Genomic DNA, 20,874 nt, shown 5'->3' with positions numbered 1-20,874 from the left:
AGCTACTCAGGCAATAAGTTATCTCAAATACTGCCAAAAAATCTCATATGATGCCCACAATGCGCCAACAAGCTACAAACTCGAATGTGATACATAAGGGGGAAAAATGAACTCTGGAAAAAGGACTACCCGACCCGCGTAACGAATTAAACGGCCGAAGAGATGCTATGAACCCTTCTCAGATAATGAGCAACAAATACACAAAATAAGTATAGGGGACCGTACTCAACATCTCACTGTTGCGGCATGCAACCTGAATCCCTACATGATACTGTTGCGGCTTGCAACCCAATCCAAACAACGTACCTGTGGCGACATGCCACCCGATCCACACATAACAATAAATAAGGACGTACTCATCAAGACATAATGCTTATACCTACGGATTACCGAATATCATCCACAAGCACGCCAAGTGCAAAAATACAACTCTGGGGAGATGGATAGCGTAATACGCCACAAAACCCAAGCACAACTAAGGCGCGATAAATGACCTGCATCTCGAGAGCCATCCTTCTCATATAACACCACAAGCTACACGGGACCTCAACACATGTTCGAATAATCAAGCCGTCTCAATCCGGAACAACTCCCGCAGTTCACCACCAAAGGAATAGATTTCTTTCCAGGCATAAACTCTCACATTAACGTTAGTACCATAACCTCCATGCTTGGTTTCAATCTTCAACAATCAAGTGACTAACATGTCACACTTATATAGATTTCCCCGTGGGATACTCTCCCATGACCTTTCACACCAGGTAGCAAAGTCTGCACATCCATACCACCAAACGTTCTAATTCTGTAAAGCAAATCAAGAATCCGCAAATCAATACATCAAACCTCATACACAGAATGTCGTTTTCAGGTGACATTAAAGCAAATGTCAGCCTACTATGAACATCTGAATTCTCCCCTGCTCATCCGAGCTCATGACATTCTTGTCAACACCAAATAGTAACCTCGATCCTCAACTTTCAAATTCACATGTCGCTCACTGCACCTATCTTGCCGTTACGCGAGAATACACGAATTCATCATAACCCTTGAACTACCAGTAGAATAAACACTTCATTGGCTAGAAACCTTTCACTTAGCTCATTTTAGAAGAGCCAATGCAACACGCAACTGAATTCCTAAATCGTAGAAAATACAAACCTCAAGTCGTGATCTCAACCGTCGTGACTCCTCCGAAATCCATTCACACCACAAGGCCATTTTAATCAAATACCTCCAAAATCAATCAAGTTATGGTGGCTGTCAAGCCCGCGCGTACAACCGCAAAACATACGTATAACTTCACACGCTGAAGGAACTGATCCTTGCCACAATCATGCTGATTTAGCCATTACCAACCGACCCAACTTCTTCCAATTTACTCTCGACTTGCCTTAGAAATAATAATAGCTCCATTCAAAAATGTAACGAACCAAATCTGCACTCATTCCGAGTGACCCGCATCACGAGACCACATTGTCTCAATACTCATGAATCCCCGCATACTCTCCTTATGCGCATAATAGCATCTCTAGATGGTACACCTATTGTGCAAGACCTGCCGTGAATCCGAAGCTATTTCTTCCTTTCCTCCATTACTACGCCGCATACCCGATGATAACATAGAACACTCCATGTCCTGTTCGTACTCCACTGTGAAAACTCGATCCTTACCACACAACGGACTTGAAATCCTTAGGCACTGCACTTTAATTCTTGAACCCACTAGGACCGTTGTTGAGAGTCACCCATTCTGACCTGATCCCGAATATAACCAAACTTCAATGCTCTGCTAGCACATAAACACCCCCTCAAAGAAGAAACCGGCTGAATTCTTTTCCTTGTACATCACATCCACAAGAAGCATAAACTCTGAGTTTTCCCAAAACCTGCCCATGAATCGATAAGGCGGAATATAGTGCACATTTATCAATTTCTTTGCTCGAATTACCCCTCATGTTTTCTTTCCTTAGTCATAATAACCCACCTATACACTGATAACCAGAAACCGTACAAGCAGACAACCACATGATCCAATCATAGACGGTGGGGCTCCCCCACTTAGCTTTAAGCTACCATCACATAATGTAAAGCCCACAACGATCCCTCATTCTCAATTACCATGATTTCGCACCATCATCCATCCAAATTTCCTGTAGTTCCTAATTAAACTTTTCATGAACATTCTGAATTATCAGCCATAATCATATAGTTGACCTTCCGCTTCGTAGTAAGTGGAACTCTTCGTAGAAACTTCATCAAAATCACACAACCGCTGACCTATCCACATGAGATAAACCACTTGTGGAATTCCATACTGATATCTCTCAACGGCGATGCACTAGGTACAACTACCATGAAATCAATAAACCCTCCTAAACTCGTGCTCATCCACCGGCTGTACAAGTCCGTTTATTTCCTATTGACATCAACTGAAAGTCTGATAATACATTCCAACCTCGAAGTCATGTTGCATCCCAACGATAATCAAGTTTTCACACCCCTCTTCATTTCAAGCAAACTCATTTCTGCCATATTCAATGTTCCTTAATACAGTAGCCACCATCCCAAATAAAATCTGTAGACCTAGTCACTTTTCCACCATGATTCCCTAAACCGCTCTAAACTTTCTCAAGGCATGCGGCTATCCTACCACAGAATCCATATGCTAATATGTCACTCTTACTTCGGTTAAACTATCTCCTTTAAGCAACTTCTCGACCTCTGCTTCTCATACTTGACCTGTCAGTCATTCAACCACCGCGAGACATTTCCCGCCATGTACTCCCTCATACTTCACAGGCCAAATATTGCCTCAAATCAAATCCATACCCGTAGCGTCGGAACAAATAAATTGCTACCAACTCTAAACCTCTTAGAAAATCATCTTTCTCGATCCATCAATAGTAGAAATACCAATTCGATTCTGAACTGCTACACACCGATATCTCTGACAACCGTTTCTTAGGCGCCACTTCCCAACATCCTGCCCCGAAGGCTAGTCGAAGAAGATCATCACACCGGCAAACTTTAATGCGTTCCAACAAAGGCGATGACACCGCATCACAAAAGAGAATTCCACCACACTCGAAAATATCAAGTCTCGTCGGTTCATCGACCAAGGCCTGAACATCCATAGTACGATTGTCTTTCCTTTGCTGGAATTAAATACTTAACCTCTAAATCATGCACTGAGAAATCCTCCTTTCAAGTCATTCACTGCCTCGACATATAGATAAGCACCGTACCATTATGCTAACGTTGTGCGATAACAATGCGTGAACATCATAGCAATCCATGCATAACCTCAAAACCATAAGAAGTACAGATACTGAACTGAAATGACAGAACAACCTTTCGCAAGGCGACAATAATAGTCCACTCGAACACATAAAGAAAACATCTTGCACCATATCTGCAGTACCACTACAACTCTTCGATGCCCAATTGATAACAAGCGCTTCCCGTCGCATGAGATTGAGTAGGAAGTAAATAAAGGCATAAGCCCCAAAGGAATCAAATCGCACGATGAGGAAATCAAGGAAGTGAAGCTTTTCCTAACAGTTCTATAGCCTCCCGAAGATAAGTACAAACGTCTTTGTACCGATCCGCAAGACTCTACTAAACCTGCGTGTAACTCATAACACTTATGAACCTAGAGCTCTGATACCAACTTGTCACGACCCAAATCTCCCTCTGTAGGATGTCGTGATGGCACCTAGTCTCTAAGACTAGGTAAGACTAATAATTATGCGGAATAACTGAATATAAAGGTAAAACTCAACCTCAACATCTGAAATAAATAAGAACTGCGATTCAAAATAGTTACAACTCCCAAAACCCGGTAGAAACAAGTCACAATCTCTAAAAAGAAAATGCTAAGTGTCTCTATACATCAACGTCTAATGAAAATAAAGAAAACAACATCATAAAGATAGAGGAGGAATCTGAGGTCTGCAAACGCTGGAAGATGTACCTTAAAGTCTCCACATACGGCTAGCTCACTGGTACCTGGTCTAGTAAGTAGTACCTGGATCTGCATAAAATGATGTGCAGAAGTGTAGAATGAGTACACCACAACGGTACCTAGTAAGTGTCAAGCCTAACCTCGGTAGAGTAGTGACGAGGTCAGGTCAGGGCCCTACTAGAATAAAAGGGAAACAAGGCAGAAGATATAATAATATAATGAAATGGCTGAGAATAGAAACAATGAGAAATTACAGAAGGTAACAACACCGCAAATAGAGGAAAACAACAGGGTTGCTCCAGAGGTACCACCTCGTAGTCCCAAACGTAATTACACAATAGAGGAACTCCTGAGATACCGTCTCGTAGTCCCAAAAGTAAATATACAACAGGGGAGCTCCCGAGGTACTGCCTCGTAGTCCCAAAAGTAAATACACAACAGGGGAGCTCCTGAGGTACCGCCTCGTAGTACCAAAAGTAAATACACAATAGGGGAAGCTCCCGAGGTACCACCTCGTAATCCCAAAAGTAAATATGCAACAGGGGCGCTCCCGAGGTACCGCCTCGTAGTCCCAAAAGTAAATACGCACTCATAACCTATGGAACAACAAATTTACATCAAGGAATCCTACAATTAAAGAATGAATACAGGATCAAGGAAGCTGGTAATTCGACTAAGCATGTTGCACAAATTGCAAGTAAGAGTTAAGACATGTAGACATGAGACATTAGGCTAAACATGATGACTACACATGCTAGAACAACTCAGTTAAGGAAGTAGAAGAAAGCTAGTCAGCAAGAACCAGATTTGTTTTAACATTTAACCCGACTACGCACTCGTCACCTCGCGTACTCGACCTCCACGTATTGCAAATATCATAACAATACCAAAACCTAAGGGTTCCCTCACACAAGGTTAGGCAAGTCACTTACCTCAATTCTCGCTCAATCAGTCAAATAGAGTGCCTTTCCCTCGACTTTCCGACTCCGAACGACCCAAATCTAGCCAAAATAAATTACATACTAAAAATATAACTATAAGAAACTAATCTAAATAATGAAATTATGACTTTAACAAGGAATTAGAAAATCGCCCCAAAACGTCGACCTGGGCCCACGTCTCGAAATCAAGTAAAAGTTACAAAATACGAACACCCATTTGATATCGAGTTCAACCATACCAAAATTACTCAAATCAGACAGCAAATCGCCACCCAAATCCCCAAATTAAACTCTCTAAATCCCTAGCCTCAAACTCCCAAATTCTACCTTAAATACACACAAACTAGGTGGAAAATTCAATAGGGAAACAAGATTATTGAATAAACATGTTCACAAGTGGCTTACCTGGATAAATCCCTCGAAAATCCTCTCTAAACTAGCCTTAGCCCGAGCTTGAAATGTCCCAAAAATGATAAAATTATGAACCTTTGAATTAATATAATCTGCCCAGTGCTTTTGCTTCTATGGATTTTCCATCGCTTCCGCGATCCAGGACCTCCAGCCCACTTCCGCATCTGCAGTCTCTCATGCGAAGATGAGCATCCACATATGTGGATATACTTCCGCACCTGCGCCCCCAAACTTCCACTCCCAATCTCTCACATGCGACACCTCTCTGCATCTGCGACCTCGCAGGTGTGGACAACCCTTCGCACCTGCGATCACTGCCAAGCTTCGCCCAAACCGCACCTGCAACCATTCCCTCGCTTTTGCGGTCAAACTTGCACAGGTGCGATTCCACAAGAACTGGTGCACTTCGGCCATTCTTTAAGCTTCAACTTGATCCATTAACCATCCGAAACCACCCAATGCCCCCAGGCACTTAACCAAACCTACCAACAAGTCCTAAAACACAATACAAACTTAGTCGCGCCTTCAAATCACATCAAACAATGCTAAAACCATAAATCGCACCCCAATTCAAGCTTAATGAACTTTAGAACTTCAAACTTCTACATTCGACGCCGAAACCTATCAAATCAAGTCTGATTGACCTCAAATTTTGCACACAAGTCATAATTGACATTACGGACCTACTCCCACTTCCGGATCGGAATCCAACCCCAATATCAAAAAGTCCACTCCCGGTCAAACTTCTCAAAAATATCCAATTTCCAACTTTCACCAATTGACGCCGAAATGACCAACAGACCTTCAAATCAACATCCGGACAAGCTCTTAAGACCAAAATCATCATACGAACCTATTGGAACCTTTAAATCCCAATTTTGAGGTCGTTTACTCAAAAGTCAAACCTTAGTCAATTCTTCCAACTTAACGCTTCTGAAATTAAAATTTTCCATCCAAATTAACTCTGAGCTTCCCGAAATTCAATTCCGACCACACGTACAGTCATAAAACATGAAGTGATGCTAATCAAGGCCTCAAACCGCCGAATGACGCGCTAGAGCTCAAAATGACTGGTCGGATCGTTAATTCAAGGAAGTAGGTAATTTAACTAAGCATGTTGCACATGTTGCACGTAAGAGTTAAGACACGTAGGCATGCGACATTAAGCTAAACATGATGGTTACACAGGCTAGAGCAACTCAGTTAAGAAATTAAAAGAAAACTACTCAGCAAGAACCGAATTTTTCAACATTTAACCTGAGTACGCACTCGTCACCTCGCGTACAGGGCCTTCACGTATTGCAAATATCATAACAGTACCAAAACCTAAGGGGAGTTTCCCCCACACAAGGTTAGACAAGTTATCTACCTCAAATCTCGCTCAATCAATCGATAAGAATGCCTTTCCTTCGATTTTCCGACTCCGAACGGCCCAAATATAGACAAAAGCAAATACACACTATAAATACAACCAAGAAACTAATTTAAATAATAAAACTACGACTTTAGAAAAGAATCGAAAAATCGTCCCAAAAAGTCGACCCGGGCCCACGTCTCGAAATTTGATAAAAGTCACAAATACGAACACCCATTCGATATCGAGTTCACCCATATCAAAATTGCTCAAATCCGGCACCAAATCGCCACTCAATTCCCTAATTAAACTCTCCAAATCCCTAGCCTCAAACTCCCAAATTCCACCTTAAATACACACAAACTAGGTGGGAAATTCAATGGGAAAATAAGATTATTAAATAAAAATGTCCGCAAGTGGCTTACCTCAAGAAATGCCTCGAAAGCCCTGTCAAACATCACCTTAGACCGAGCTCGAAATGTCCAAAAATGATAAAATCACCAACCCTCGAATTAATATAATCTTCCCAGTATTTTCGCTTTTCGGTCAAAAATTCGCTTCTACGGTACCGCTTTTGTGGTAAAATCTCCGCATATGCGGAGTTCACTTAAATTTCCAGACTCTGCACCTGTGCGCAATCATTCGCATCTGCGGAAGCGCTTTTGCAGTCCCTCGTCCCCTTCTGCGGAAGTCTTGGCCACCTTAGCTCCCTCACTCACTCCGCTTCTACAATCATCCTTCCACAGAAGAGGCTCCGCTTCTGCGGCCTTCACGTCATACCAGCGACCACTGGCCATCCTCATCATTCCTGCACCTGCGATCTCCCGCTCGCTTCTGCGAGCTCACACCTGCGGTCAATCTTGCGCAAGTGCGATTGCACCAGAACTGGTGCACTTCAACCATTCTCACAAGTCCAAATTTTAGTCCGTTAATAACCCGTAATCCATCCGAGGCCTCCGGGACCTCAACCAAATATACCAACCAGTCCTAAAATATCATATGAACTTAGTCAAGCCTTTAAATCACATCAAACGATGCTAAAACACGAATCGCGCATCGATTCAAGCCTAATGAACTTTAAAACTTCAAATTTCTACATCTGACGCCGAAACCTATAAAACCAAGTCCGATTGACCTCAAATTTTGCACACAAGTTATAATTTACATTATGGACCTGCTCCAACTTTCGGAATCGTAATCCGACCCCGATATCAAAAAGTTCACTCCCGGTCAATCTTTCCAAAAATCATCCAATTTTTCAACTTTCGCCAATTAACGCTGAAATGACCTACGGACCTCTAAATCAACATCTGGATACGCTCCTACGACCAAAACCACCCTACGAAACTATTGGAACTGTCGAAACTCCATTTCGTAGCTTTCTTCACACAATTCAACCTACGACTCAAACTTCTATTTTAGGGACTATGTGCCCCATTTCACCCCGAAACCAAAAATTAAACCTCCTGACGAGTCACAAAACCCAAAAATGAGATAGATGGAGCAATAAATAGGGGTTCGGGGCTAGTACTCTCAAAACGACCGATCATGTCGTTACAATTATTAATTACTTAATATTTTTAAATTCTCGTATGGATTATTAATAAATTACCAGTTCAATATAATACAATGAATAAAATTTTGTATTACTCTTGAAATTTAATTTGACTTTATCTTATATGAATTTCTCATTTTTATTTCAATATTTAAATTTATCAATAATATTTTCGAGTATTATTTATTTTCTTAATTTTATCAAATAAATTTAATGTGAGGATAGAATCACATTATATCTATTATCCTCTTTATACATCAATTTTTGTTGTACATTATTTTGATTTTTTTGTTATGTTTATCTATAATACGAATATTATTATATTATTTTTCTAAATGGATGGTGTTGAATTAGTTCAAAGGTTAAACAAAGTTCTTTTAATATATGTCATAAATCTTAGACTTTTATTCTATTGCTCAGAATTATTTTATTATTTGAAATTATCAATCATATTTTTGAATATTATTTTGATAGTTTATTCTATTTCTTAAGTTAATTTTGCAGTATAAATAGCCCCACACTATCTAAATTTTCCTCTCTTTATATATTATTGTGCATTTATATGATATTGTAGTTTGATTTTTTTAGATCGTATTTTACTATAACTCAAAGAGTGATATATTTTATTCTAAATTTTAAGAACTAATACTTCAAGTATTTGCATGATTAGTAGAACTAATTCAGCTCCTCCCCCAAAAGTAGTATCAAGCTCTAAATTTTTTCTATCACATTCACACAACCATCTCCTCTGATTTTCTATCCATTTCTTTGCTACTTCAATATACCAATTGTTTGAATCTTTAATTTCCTCTTCTTTCTTAACCGTATGTAATTAGTTTACCTCTCTCTCTCTCTCTCTCTCTCTATATATATATATATATATATATATTATTTATTTATTTTTATTATTTTATTTTATTTTATTTTAAAATAATTTTAAAATTTCAACTTGAAAGTACTCCATATATATATAGTACTATCCATTCAATTTGAATTTTTAGTTTCTTATTTTTTATTTTTTTATTTTTTATTTTAAAATAATTTTAAAACTTCAACTTGAAAGTACTTCATAATTTGAATGGATAGTTTTTATTTTATATTTTCGTTTTTCATTATAAATAATTATAAGATATTTATATTTATTAATTCAAATAGAGTAACCAATTAATTCAACTTTTAAAATTAAAAAAAAAATTAAGTTAGAAAGGTAGTTTATTTTGTCTTAATAATGTCCTTGGCTTTTTATAGTTATGCCACTTGACTTAATGAGATTGATTTTTCTTCTACTTTTAATTATTATATATAGATATTAGGAAGAAACTACAATCCATTCAATTTGAATTTTAGTTTTTTAGTTTTTCTTATTTTTTTATTTTTAAATAATTTTAAAACTTCAACTTGAAAGTTCTCCATAATTTGAATGGGTAGTATTATTTTATATTTTTGTTTTTTATTATAGATAATTATAAGATATGTATACTTATTAATTCAAATAGAGTAATCTATTAATTTTAAATTTTAAATTTAAAATATTTTTTAGTTAGAAAGGTAGTTTATTTTGTCTTAACAATGTCACTTGGCTATATGTAGTTAGGCCACTTGTCTTAATGAGATTGCTTTTTCTTCTACTTTTAATTATAGATAGATATTATGAAGAAACTACTATCCATTCAATTTGAAATTTTAGTTTTTTATTTTTTTATTTTAAAATAATTTTAAAACTTCAACTTGAAAGTACTCCATAATTTGAATGGGTAGTTTTTTATTATTATTATTATAAATAATTATAAGATATTTATATTTATTAATTCAAATAGAGTAACCAATTAATTCAAAATTTAAAATTCAAAAACAAACTTCAACTTGAAAGTACTCCATAATTTGAATGGGTAGTTTTTTATTATTATTATTATAAATAATTATAAGATATTTATATTTATTAATTCAAATGAAGTAACCAATTAATTCAAAATTTAAAATTCAAAAAAAAACTTCAACTTGAAAGTACTCCATAATTTGAATGGGTAGTTTTTTATTATTATTATTATTATAAATAATTATATGATATTTATATATATTAATTAAAATAGAGTAACCAATTAATTCAAAATTTAAACTTCAAGATGAGAAATTTTGATATTTTTCGAACTAGACAAGTAATCAGTAAAAAAGGAAACAAACATGAATGGATAAGAGCTGCTTTTACTTCCCTTGACGTGTTGGCATGCACAAAAAGAAAAAACAATTCTCATCTATGTTAGACTTTTGTGACATATCGTATCGAATTGGACAATGATCATTTATCTTGAAGCTTCCGAAAATTATTAAATCACAAAAGATCATTATCAGAAGCAAAAAAGCAAACTAGCCAAAGCTTTCTGAAAAATGATTAGCTTTATTATCAAAAGAAAAGCACAAGTGGAAGATCAACAACCTACTACGTAACAATACAATCTTAAGGTCATGAGATAAATCCTTTTCTTTCAAAGAATAATATAAGCGGAAGCCGCATTTGAAGTTTAGGATTTTGAATTTATAAATTTATAGTTCGTTTAAATTACTGTTTTTGCGATTAATATTTATATATAATTATTAAATTTTTAAATACAAATACAGAATTTAAGCAAAAGATATTTGACTCGTCTGAACTCATATCTAATACTATAACTCCACCTTGTTAACATGTTGATAGCTTTCAGCTCAAAAATATATATATATATATCTTTCAAACCCATGATTACACTCTTCGGATATATTTACTAATGTGTTTGTTTGTATTTCTTCTAAATCCAACTTTTCTAATCTGATCTCATTTATTAATTCTTTTAAATTAAGTTTTTTCAAAGTGAATATTTATACTAAATTCGCATCAACTGTTACAAAGTAGTAGTAAATGACATAGTACTATTTTGTAATAAAAAAATAAAATAGTACTCGACATCATTATTAATTAAAAAAATTCTAAGTCCTACTCTCAACATAATAATGTCCCAAATTAAATAAACCCCGTAACAAGGAACCGAGCAACTCCAACTTTGTCCCCAAAATGGGGATTTCCCCATTTTTGGGGACAAAAATGGAGAAATTTCACTCCAACTCTCCCCCATTTTTGTCCTCAAAATGGGGAGTGAATAGTGTCTCCCCAAATTTGGGGACACACTATTCATCTCCCAATTTACTATTCTCCATTAAAATATTATTATTTAATCTTTTAATTTATCTTTTTATATATACTTAATTATGTTTATATAATATATTTACCTAATTAATTTTTCATCTTAACTTTGACGTATAATTTTGAAAAATTAATTATCGTGCATCTATTTTTTTTATATATAATTGGTAGTTAATTTTATTATGAGTTATAATTGTATGATAAAGATATAACCATCACAAAAAATGAAAGGTGCAAATATAAAATATTTGATGTTGCTACATGATATAATGACTACATGTATTATATTACACAACATAATAATCGAGAATGAGCGTGATCTTAATGCACCAATTCAAGATGATTTGGAAGGTCCACCTCCAACAGTAGAAATAGCAGTAGATGAAAATCAACGATTTCTAGAATTTTTAGCTCGACATAGAAGAATTAAGGACAAAGATGCTCATTTTGCACTTCGTAATGCATTAATAGATCATTTATGGGAGAATACTAGAGGTTGAAGTTGAATATTTATGTAGTATTTCGAATGAATTTTATCGTTATGTAATATGTATTTAATTAATCTTGTATCGCAATGATTTCACTTTTATTTGAATTATTAGTTAATCTATAATAATTGCTTACAAATTATATTATTTAAAATTTTATGAAATTATTTTAATGGAAATTACAAATTAATGAAAATAAAAGATGGAATTTGTTTAATGGAAATTAAAAAAGAAAATTGAAATGAAAGATAATAATATAATATAGAAGAGAGAAGAATATAAAAAAGAATATTCTCTTTTGGGGGGGAAGTGGAGGAATGATTGGAGTAAGTTGTCCCTAAAATGGGAAAATCCCCATTTTGGGGACCAAAATAGGGGTAAAGGTCGGAGATGCCCTTAAGAAATCAGTCACATTAGTGTTGTGGACCTGTGGGAAACCCCACATTAATTTTGGCTGGTGGTTCAGCAACATTAGGGATTGAATCGACTATATTGTCTTTTAATAGAACCCAACTCGCTTTCTTATTCTTTATTCATTAATCATTACAAATGCAATAACGTAAATGGCACGAGCCCAGATTAAAAGGAAAAAATCAAACAAGTTCAGTAATTTGTTTGAAGATGTTGAAAATTACGTTTATTTAGTATTCATATAAATTTAACATGAATATGTTCCTTGAACAACCTTAATTAACTCAAGCAGTGTCACAATTGAGATGGATGATACACTGAGAAAAGTAGAAGTTAGGAAAATAGTTATTCACCTAACAAAAAGACTATAATGATAATTGGCCAACAATATAAAGCTTTACAACTCAAAATTAACCATTAAATCATTTTCAACATTCTATATCAACCGTGATGTCAGGAAATTTTTTGAGCTAGCATCAATTAACTTTGATAACATCCTTAAGAAAAACAAGAAAATATAATCCAAATTAATCTAAACTTGGCGTGTGGGCAATTCCAACCACCTTAGTCAAGTTAACGTACATCCTATAAATATCATTATCGATTGTGTTAATTAGTCACACACTTCTTAGAGTCACTAACTTAATTATCATTCAAAACAATTTGGCACCTCTAGTAGAACTGTAGTGCACCCATGGCTACTGAACCCGAAAAGGTTGTTGCACCTGCAGAGGCATCGGTGGCAGAGCCAGAAAAGGCGGCTCTGCCACCGACGACGGCTCCCACCGACTACTTTGCGGTGGCGGATGTGGTGTTGAGGTTGTTAGTATTTGCTTCGGCATTAGTTTCTGTGGTGGTCATGTCAACTAGTAAGCAAACGGAAATGGTTCCAACACCATTTCCACCTTACCGAGCTCCTCTCCCTGCTAAGTTCAATCATTCACCAGCACTTATGTAAGTTTTAGATATCTTCTCTTTGGTCAACATAATATACGTGTGTCTCACTTTTATATACTGCCAGTGTAAAATAATTTTTGTACTATCAAGTTACGAAAAAGATATGTACACATAACCCATTCATATAAAAAGTTGAATTAGTAACCTCAAAATAAGTTAAGACTACATAGAAATTACCTTGTACTTTCCAAGTTATATGGATAGGATTTAACGTATACACGTGAAATTTTTAAGGATTTTTGCACTTGGGAGGGTAGTGATCTTTTAATAGCCAAATTTTAAAGGGGTATTGACCCCAAAAAGAAAAAAGAAAAAAGAAAAAAAGAAAGAAAGAAAGCGGAAACGGAAAAATATTGATGTGTTGCGAAGACCAATGTCAGCGAAGATTATTGTGAACTGTGATAAAATTTAAGAAGCCTTAACTAAGGTATGACTTTGTCATGGGACGTAGCAGATTTTTCAAATAGTAATATAGTACACTGATACGGGCGGCAAACGGGCGAGTCGGGGCGGGTCAGATATGGGCGGGTCGAAAACGGGTAGTGTAAAAATGAATAAATTATTCAACCCGACCCATATTTAATACGGATAAAAAGTGGGTTAACCGGCGGATAATATGAATATGATTACTTTTGGGAGAATTCTTAATCTCTTAAACTTGAGGAACCTCCAATTTGAGGCTTTACAAATGTAAAACTCATTAGTTATCCATTTTCTAAGTAGATAATATGGTTCTTATCCATATTTGACCCGTTTTTAAAAGTTCATTATCCAACCCATTTTTTTAAAGGGATAATATGGGTGAATAACTGTTTTCTTTAATTATTTTGCCACCACTAAGTACACATATATTATTTTTCATGGTAGGACATGATACGATAATTATCAAAGAAAAAAATCATTTGATCATATATGTGTGGGCCGACACATAATATACTGGCAACCAAAACTATACACAAAACATTATCTGCAAAGCCTCTAAAAATGAAATGTCATCAGTGGGTTGAAAAGATAGTATATTACTTAGTACGTAAGAGAAAAACTGTTGAAATATAGTTGATTAGGAAGAGAAAATTATTATGATTAGTAAGACTCATCCATCACCAATCACATGCTGTGATCATTTAATTTGTTAGTATGATTATAAGAAAGGTTAAACTTATTTCTTTCAAGAGAGCAAATTAAATAAATTCTTAGATGTTGTGTGTAGCCGGAATTTTGCGTAATTGCATTTTAACAAGCATTTCCTCCTGTCCATTTTAGTTGTCATGGTTCTTAAATTTCTAAAATACCTATCATTTTAGAAAATAAGATATAATTGTTTTTATTTTTAATTTGCCCTTGGTATTAACTGTTCTTGAAGGTAAAAAACATTGATTACATAGCATAAACAAGTAATAAACTTGTTGTCCTTACTAATAGTTTCTTAAGGGACAAGTAAAAGAAAAACACTACAATTAAAATGGACCGAAAGAAATATTATTTGTGGGAACACGATTTAATTAGAATTTCCTGCCTTTAATTTGAGATGATTATTTCGAGCTTTCCATTTTACCTTTTTGGTGACTTAGACCCGCAATAACAATCCTCCTCTTTAACAACTCACAACTTGAAGGACAGAGCCACTTTTTTCATTGTTATTAAATTCAATATTGACTGGAACTTTGTGTATTTATTCCCCTCGATTAAATGCAATCGAGGGTGGTTGCTAAGCCAACTCTTTTCTTTATTCGTTCTTTTGTTTTTATTGTTATACTATATTATGTGGGAGTTTGGACATAAGAATTGTAAAATTTTAAAAATAAAGTGAAAAAAATTTTAAGTGAAAATGGTATTTGAAAATTAGAATTGTGTTTGGACATGAATATAATTTTGGGTTGTTTTTGAAGTTTTGTGAGTGATCTGAGTAAAATTTTGAAAAATAACTTTTTGGAGTTTTTCAAATTTTCGAAAAATTCTAAAATGCATCTTCAAGTGAAAATTGGAAAATTTATAACCAAACGCCAATTTCGAAAAAAAAATTAAAAAAAAAATCGAAAAAAAGGGAAATATTTCTTATGTCCAAACGGCCTCTATATTTCGTTATTGACTGGAATTTTTGTATCTATTCTTAGTCAATAATAATTCTGAAAATATGTGAACACAAAACAAGCAAGTGGATTTAAAGCGGCCTCAACTGGCTATTTTATTTATGAGTCAAATCTCATTATTAGGATTCGTCTTGATTCTGTCAAATTCTTTTATCTTTATATCATTTAATACATAATAAAATATCTCCTGACTATACTGTTAGTTACACCTATCTTTTTACCACTTGATTATCAATTCAATTCTTCATTTCGACTAAATAATGTTGGTTACATTTGAACATTTCCAACTGACTTCAGAAAGTTTCTAGAAAGCTACCTAACACAGAATTATTTATGTTGCAGCTATTTTATAGCAGCACTCTCTGTGGCTGGTTTTTTCAGCATACTTACTACACTTGGCTCCTTGTACTCCCTCACTAAGCCTGGTTGCTCTGCAAAGATCATTTCCCATTTCATTATCATTGATGTTGTAAGTTCTTACACTCTTTTATGTTTTCATATTTCTAATAGGGTGCAACCACCCCTAAAACACACACGGAAAATACTACGTGGTCCTACTCAGTTCAGAACTAAACTAGTTGATTCTCTTTGGGTGCCGGCTTTAAACAACCTTCATATTTCCTGCTGAGCTTTCAAGTCTCCAAGTGGTCCCTCTTGACCATCCGCAACCTTGGCTTTTTAGCGAGATACTCAGTTCAGAACTAAACTAGTTGATTCTCTTTGGGTGCCAGCTTTAAGCAACCTTCATATTTCCTGCTGAGCTCCCAAGTCTCCAAATGGTCCCTCTTGACCATCCGCAACCTTGGCTTTTTAGCGAATCTCGCGCATATGTCGCAGAATTTATAGCTCGAGAGTCCACCGGGTGGATTTGTTTATCCTTCCGATTCGAGTCTCTTCTTGAACAGTTACAGCGTCCCATAGGCGTGGTATGTACCTTGTGAGGGGTGGTGGGGCAGGGTGGGGTGGGGTTGTAAACTTTCTTGATTGTCTTATTCTTCAACCATGGATTAGAATGTGGCTCAAGTATCTCCAATGGTAGTGGATATTATGCTCGAGGTTTCTCGAGACTTCGGTTGTATCAACGCTTCCATATTAGGGGTTATGAAATTCCGGTATGAACTTTTTGTTACAATCAAGATTGTGTCTTACTGGTCTAATAATTCCTGCTTCCGCTTAGGTTCTAAGAATACTGTTTACTATCACTATGGCATGACTATGGATAAAATCCTGGCTCCACCACTCACCGCTCACGAGTGTAATTTTTATGTATATTTGCAGATTTTGCTAGGTATAGTTGCATCAGCAACCGGAGCAGCAGCAGCAGTGGCATACATAGGACTAAAAGGCAACACTCATGTGGGGTGGGGAAAAGTTTGCAACATGTATGGCAAGTTCTGCAGATACCTTGGAGCTTCCATTGGAGTCTCATTGTTTGCGACCGTTATGCTTCTACTTCTTGTTCTTCTCTCTGTATACTCCCTTTCTAAGAAGATCCCAAAGTAAACAAGCTAGCTATGAAAAGTCAATTCTTGATGTATAGTAGAAAACGCCTTGTTAAATGTCAGCATGTGAGTCTGTAATTAAGTACTGTTCAAGTTTCTGTTCTTTGTGTATGTTTGTCTCTTTTCTCGTACAGCCTGTGTTTATCTAGACATTGCACCAGTGTTTGTATATGAATTCAATCATCTCTACCTGTTTTGGGATTACCAAAAGTTTCCAATTTACGGTGTATTACTTCATTTAGTTCTAATGGTACACCAGCAGACTATCTGCATTTTGGATTCAAATATAGGAAAACCTACTGGTGAAGCATATAAAATGTGAAGAGTGGCTAACTGATTAATTAACCACAAAGTTACTCCACTGATTGATATTTCTAACAAACGGAAAACATTTGAAGCTAATGAATACCTGCTGCCTTGCTGGTATCTGAGGCATCCATTCGCGTAACTAACCCTACATTTAACAGATGGAGTTTTCAGGTCTCAATATTATGGACTTGAAGTTGTAGTTTAACAGGATCGAGTGAACACCTCATATGTTGGACAGCGTTCACTAGAAATAAAAAACTATGCAGTAGTAGGTAATCAGATAACTTGTAAGAAATGATATCTATAATGGAAAGACTGGAGTATTTCCAATACTTACACATGCATGGATTAACAGTATATGCACAATCTTCTAAATAACACCGGTAAAAAACAGAATGAACCAAGAAAAAGTAAAACTATAATGTTGGACGATGTCCAGAACCAAACAAATGTTGCCGTTCAAACTAGCCAAGAACAGATATTCAATTCTTATGCATTCAGTTCATCAACCCACACCTTTGACTTGCTTTCACACCTATCATCTTATGACATACGATGTAAGATATCTTTATCTAGATTTTGAGTTAAATTATTACTAGGATTTTTCTTCGGTGAGCATAAAGGCTATCATGTTAATCATATGAAAGAAGCACTTCCAAACTAAGACAAGTTATTACGATCAGACAATTACATATCAATTGCAAGCACAGAGGAAGGTAAAACTTAAAAAGAATTGAGGAAGAAGAAGAGTGGAACCTATTAGTAATTGCTAATTAGTCAGAACCATACAAAAAGGGTGAGCCTTACGGATGAAAGGCTCTCTACGGACTCTAAAATTTGCGAATCAATTGTGCGCAAAGATGTATAGTTGCAAAATCCGGGTTTGGGGAGTGGGCTGCCTAGATTTGAAGGCCACATTTTAAACTAAATAAACCAGACAATCGCATACAAATTAAGTCAACCATGACTGCAATGACCAGTCCTATAAATAATGTATATCAGTTAACTTGTATAAAGCTTTTTCAGTACTTATACATATATTACCATAGCATATGACCAACTCTGACATAACATCTATCATCTTCTGAAACTGAACTCTAAAACTCAAAGACACCAAGAAAATACCAACTTTGAGCATGTTCATTTGTCTCATAATTAACGACACTGCCTCATTAGAGATTAAACCTTGCCAGGCAGATAAGCATTTTCCAAGTTCAGTTATATTTATCCCAAATTTGCCTGAAATTCCATCAAGGAGAGTTGCAAGGTAGTTAATTAACTGTTTAAGCAAAGATAACAAATCTTTCACTTAATTGACTCCCGCTCCACCATTCTGTTCTTAGACATTACCCTCGAAAAAGGATTATTTAAATTGCTCATATGTTATAAAATTTATCTTTTGGTGGCTTATACACCACCAATATGGATAACTACAGCAGATCCTGTACAAAGCAGTTTGACAGCAGATAGTTCCCATATTTTTGTATGCAGAAACAGAATTCTCTAATTCGGGACAACTCTGTTCGACAGAAGTTTGACTCCACCATCTGTTCTCAGAAATTGTCCTTGACAAAGCATCATTTAAATTTCTCACGTAATGTTAAATTTACCTTTTGATGGCTTACACACCACTAATATGGATAAATCCAGACTATCCTAGACACTGTATTTTGACAGCAGAGTAGTTTCCATATTCTGTATGCTTGAAAAGAATTTTCTAATTTGACACAACAAGTTATAAAAAGTAAAAATTAAGAAAAATGCGGACGATATATAGGTGAACTGCTTAATATTCCGGAAGATAGCATATATTTATATTAGAGTGAAATTTACACATAAAATAAATCGATAACTTTTCAATATCTGCTACAGCTGGAGAAACTGCATACCTCAAAATTGATTTGTCAGAGAGCAGCTAGTGAAGACCTCTTTGATTACAAACTTTCAACATGATGGAGAATTCTAGAATATTGTTTGCTCCCCTAATTCCTGACCAGCCATTCCTTCTTTAAGTACTTTCTGAAAAAAATCTTCCAATGTATCTTTTCCATAACTAGGTGTCGCGTCGGCATTATATTCCCCCGTCTCAGGATCCCAAACCAACATACTCTCTGCTGCATAATACCTCCCAATCTTCCCAAACTCGGCTGCATCTTCCAACGATGGAAATATTTTTACAAGGAAGTCAAGCAACCCAATCGCAAAGTCCATTATTTCAATTGGGACTTTCAGAAACTTTGGTTCTTTCCCCACAAGTTTAAACAAAATTTCCGCTTGCTCTAATGGCGTCAACGCCTTCCCCGGTCCTCCAATTGGCAAAACTTGATTGATTTTATCCTCTTTCAATACACAATCAGCAATAAAAGAAGCCAAATCTTGCTCGCTTATCGGCTTACAAGCACACAACTTTCCATCACCAAACATCACATAAGGTTTCCCATCTTTCACCAATTCAACCTGACCTCCTAAGCTCTTAAAAAATGCAGTTGGCCTAACAATACTATAAGTAAAACCATCATCCACTTCTGCTTCTTTCATCAACTCCGCCTCGAATTTAAGCTTAGCTCTTTGAAATTCAAGAAGGGGTTTTTGCACACAAATTGCAGACAACAAAACAAAATGTGAAGCCCCAAACTTTTTCCCAGCAACAAGACTATTCTTTGTTGCCTCATAATCAATCAACCAAGAATCTTTTACCCCACCATTTCTACTAGCAAGACAAGACACAACTACATCAATTGGAACCCCTAAATTCTCCACACTTTTCTCCAAGCTCTCCAAGTTAGTAACATCAGAAAAACACACATTAGCTCCATTTAATTGTTCCAAGGTATCATCTTTACTGTTTTTTCCTTTAATTCCACTTTTTTCTCTAGCAATGGCTATAACATTAAATCCTCTATTAATTAACTCCTTAACCACAAATTTTCCAATGTAACCAGTTGACCCCACAACTAAAACATTAATATCTTTTGGATTTTTACCTCTAAATGAAATCTTGGGGCTTTCAATAGTAGAGGCAGCTGAAACTGTAATTGGTTTAAGCTTTCGTGAATTAACTCTAAAGGGTACATTCACAGAAAGAAAAGGAATTGCATAAGGGACTGTACTTACCTGAACATGATTGATGAAATGAGATGACAAAAGTTGCCTAAAGTTATGGTCTTTAGTTGATTGAAGTGTGAGTCCACTAAAAGGAGCAAAAGCAGACATTTTTGTTTCTTTGAACTAGTTCAAGAAACTTGGGTGCTAGCCAAAGATTCTGGTGGTCTTAATCAATAGCATTTCATAGGGAAAAAGAAAAAAAAATATAGAAAGAGAAAAAATTTGAGGTGGTTGATGACATGGAAGTTGAGCTAGTTGATTTATCAGAATGATTGGTTGAGATTGGAAGGGGGAGCAACAAGAGAAAAACTTTATCTTGTCCAAAAGCAAAAATATTATTTGGGCCTTGGTGATAGATTAACCCAAATTCATGGCTCCATCAGACTGGTAGAAATGATACCACGTGATCACTTTAAAGGACTACTATTTAGGAATTAGTCAACGTTATGAAGTTCACTTTTTCAGTTTAATTTTTTGGGACAAAAATGTCTTGAATTGTCCTAAAATTAAAAAATTTAGTGTAAAATTTCAGGACAAAATAAGTGATGACTAATCTATAAATAGTATTCCTGAGAATGGCTATCTATGCACTTACCCATCGGACTGGCTTGC

The 20,874-nt window shown here is 35.6% G+C and overlaps 2 protein-coding genes across 3 annotated transcripts; one reads left to right on the top strand and one right to left on the bottom strand.

The window, feature by feature from the left end:
• Nucleotides 1-12,929: 12,929 nt before the first annotated feature.
• On the top strand, nt 12,930-17,066 carry LOC104092780 (CASP-like protein 1). The gene is made up of 3 exons (XM_009598447.4): nt 12,930-13,253; nt 15,689-15,815; nt 16,625-17,066. Exons 1-3 carry the CDS (start codon nt 12,994-12,996, stop codon nt 16,847-16,849), a joined length of 612 nt encoding a protein of 203 aa, XP_009596742.1. The 5' UTR covers nt 12,930-12,993; the 3' UTR covers nt 16,850-17,066.
• On the bottom strand, nt 17,058-20,529 carry LOC104092779 (divinyl chlorophyllide a 8-vinyl-reductase, chloroplastic). Of its 2 annotated transcripts, none has more exons than XM_009598445.4 (2): nt 19,047-20,528; nt 17,058-17,302 (listed from the first exon to the last, which is right to left on the bottom strand). In XM_009598445.4, the coding sequence occupies exon 1, from the start codon at nt 20,368-20,370 to the stop codon at nt 19,120-19,122; it is 1,251 nt and encodes a 416-aa protein (XP_009596740.1). In that variant the 5' UTR covers nt 20,371-20,528; the 3' UTR covers nt 17,058-17,302; nt 19,047-19,119. The 2 variants fall into 2 exon arrangements, with proteins under 2 accessions (XP_009596740.1, XP_033511152.1); XM_033655261.2 differs by lacking the exon at nt 17,058-17,302 and adding an exon at nt 18,144-18,396 and having other exon boundaries at nt 19,047-20,529.
• Between the last annotated feature and the right edge of the window lie 345 nt (nt 20,530-20,874).

This window comes from Nicotiana tomentosiformis, chromosome 9 (assembly GCF_000390325.3).
Source record: "Nicotiana tomentosiformis chromosome 9, ASM39032v3, whole genome shotgun sequence".
NCBI classification, from domain to species: Eukaryota; Viridiplantae; Streptophyta; class Magnoliopsida; order Solanales; family Solanaceae; genus Nicotiana; species Nicotiana tomentosiformis.
Note: the sequence above shows the minus strand (reverse complement) of the source record. Positions and strands in the feature narration are given on the sequence as shown.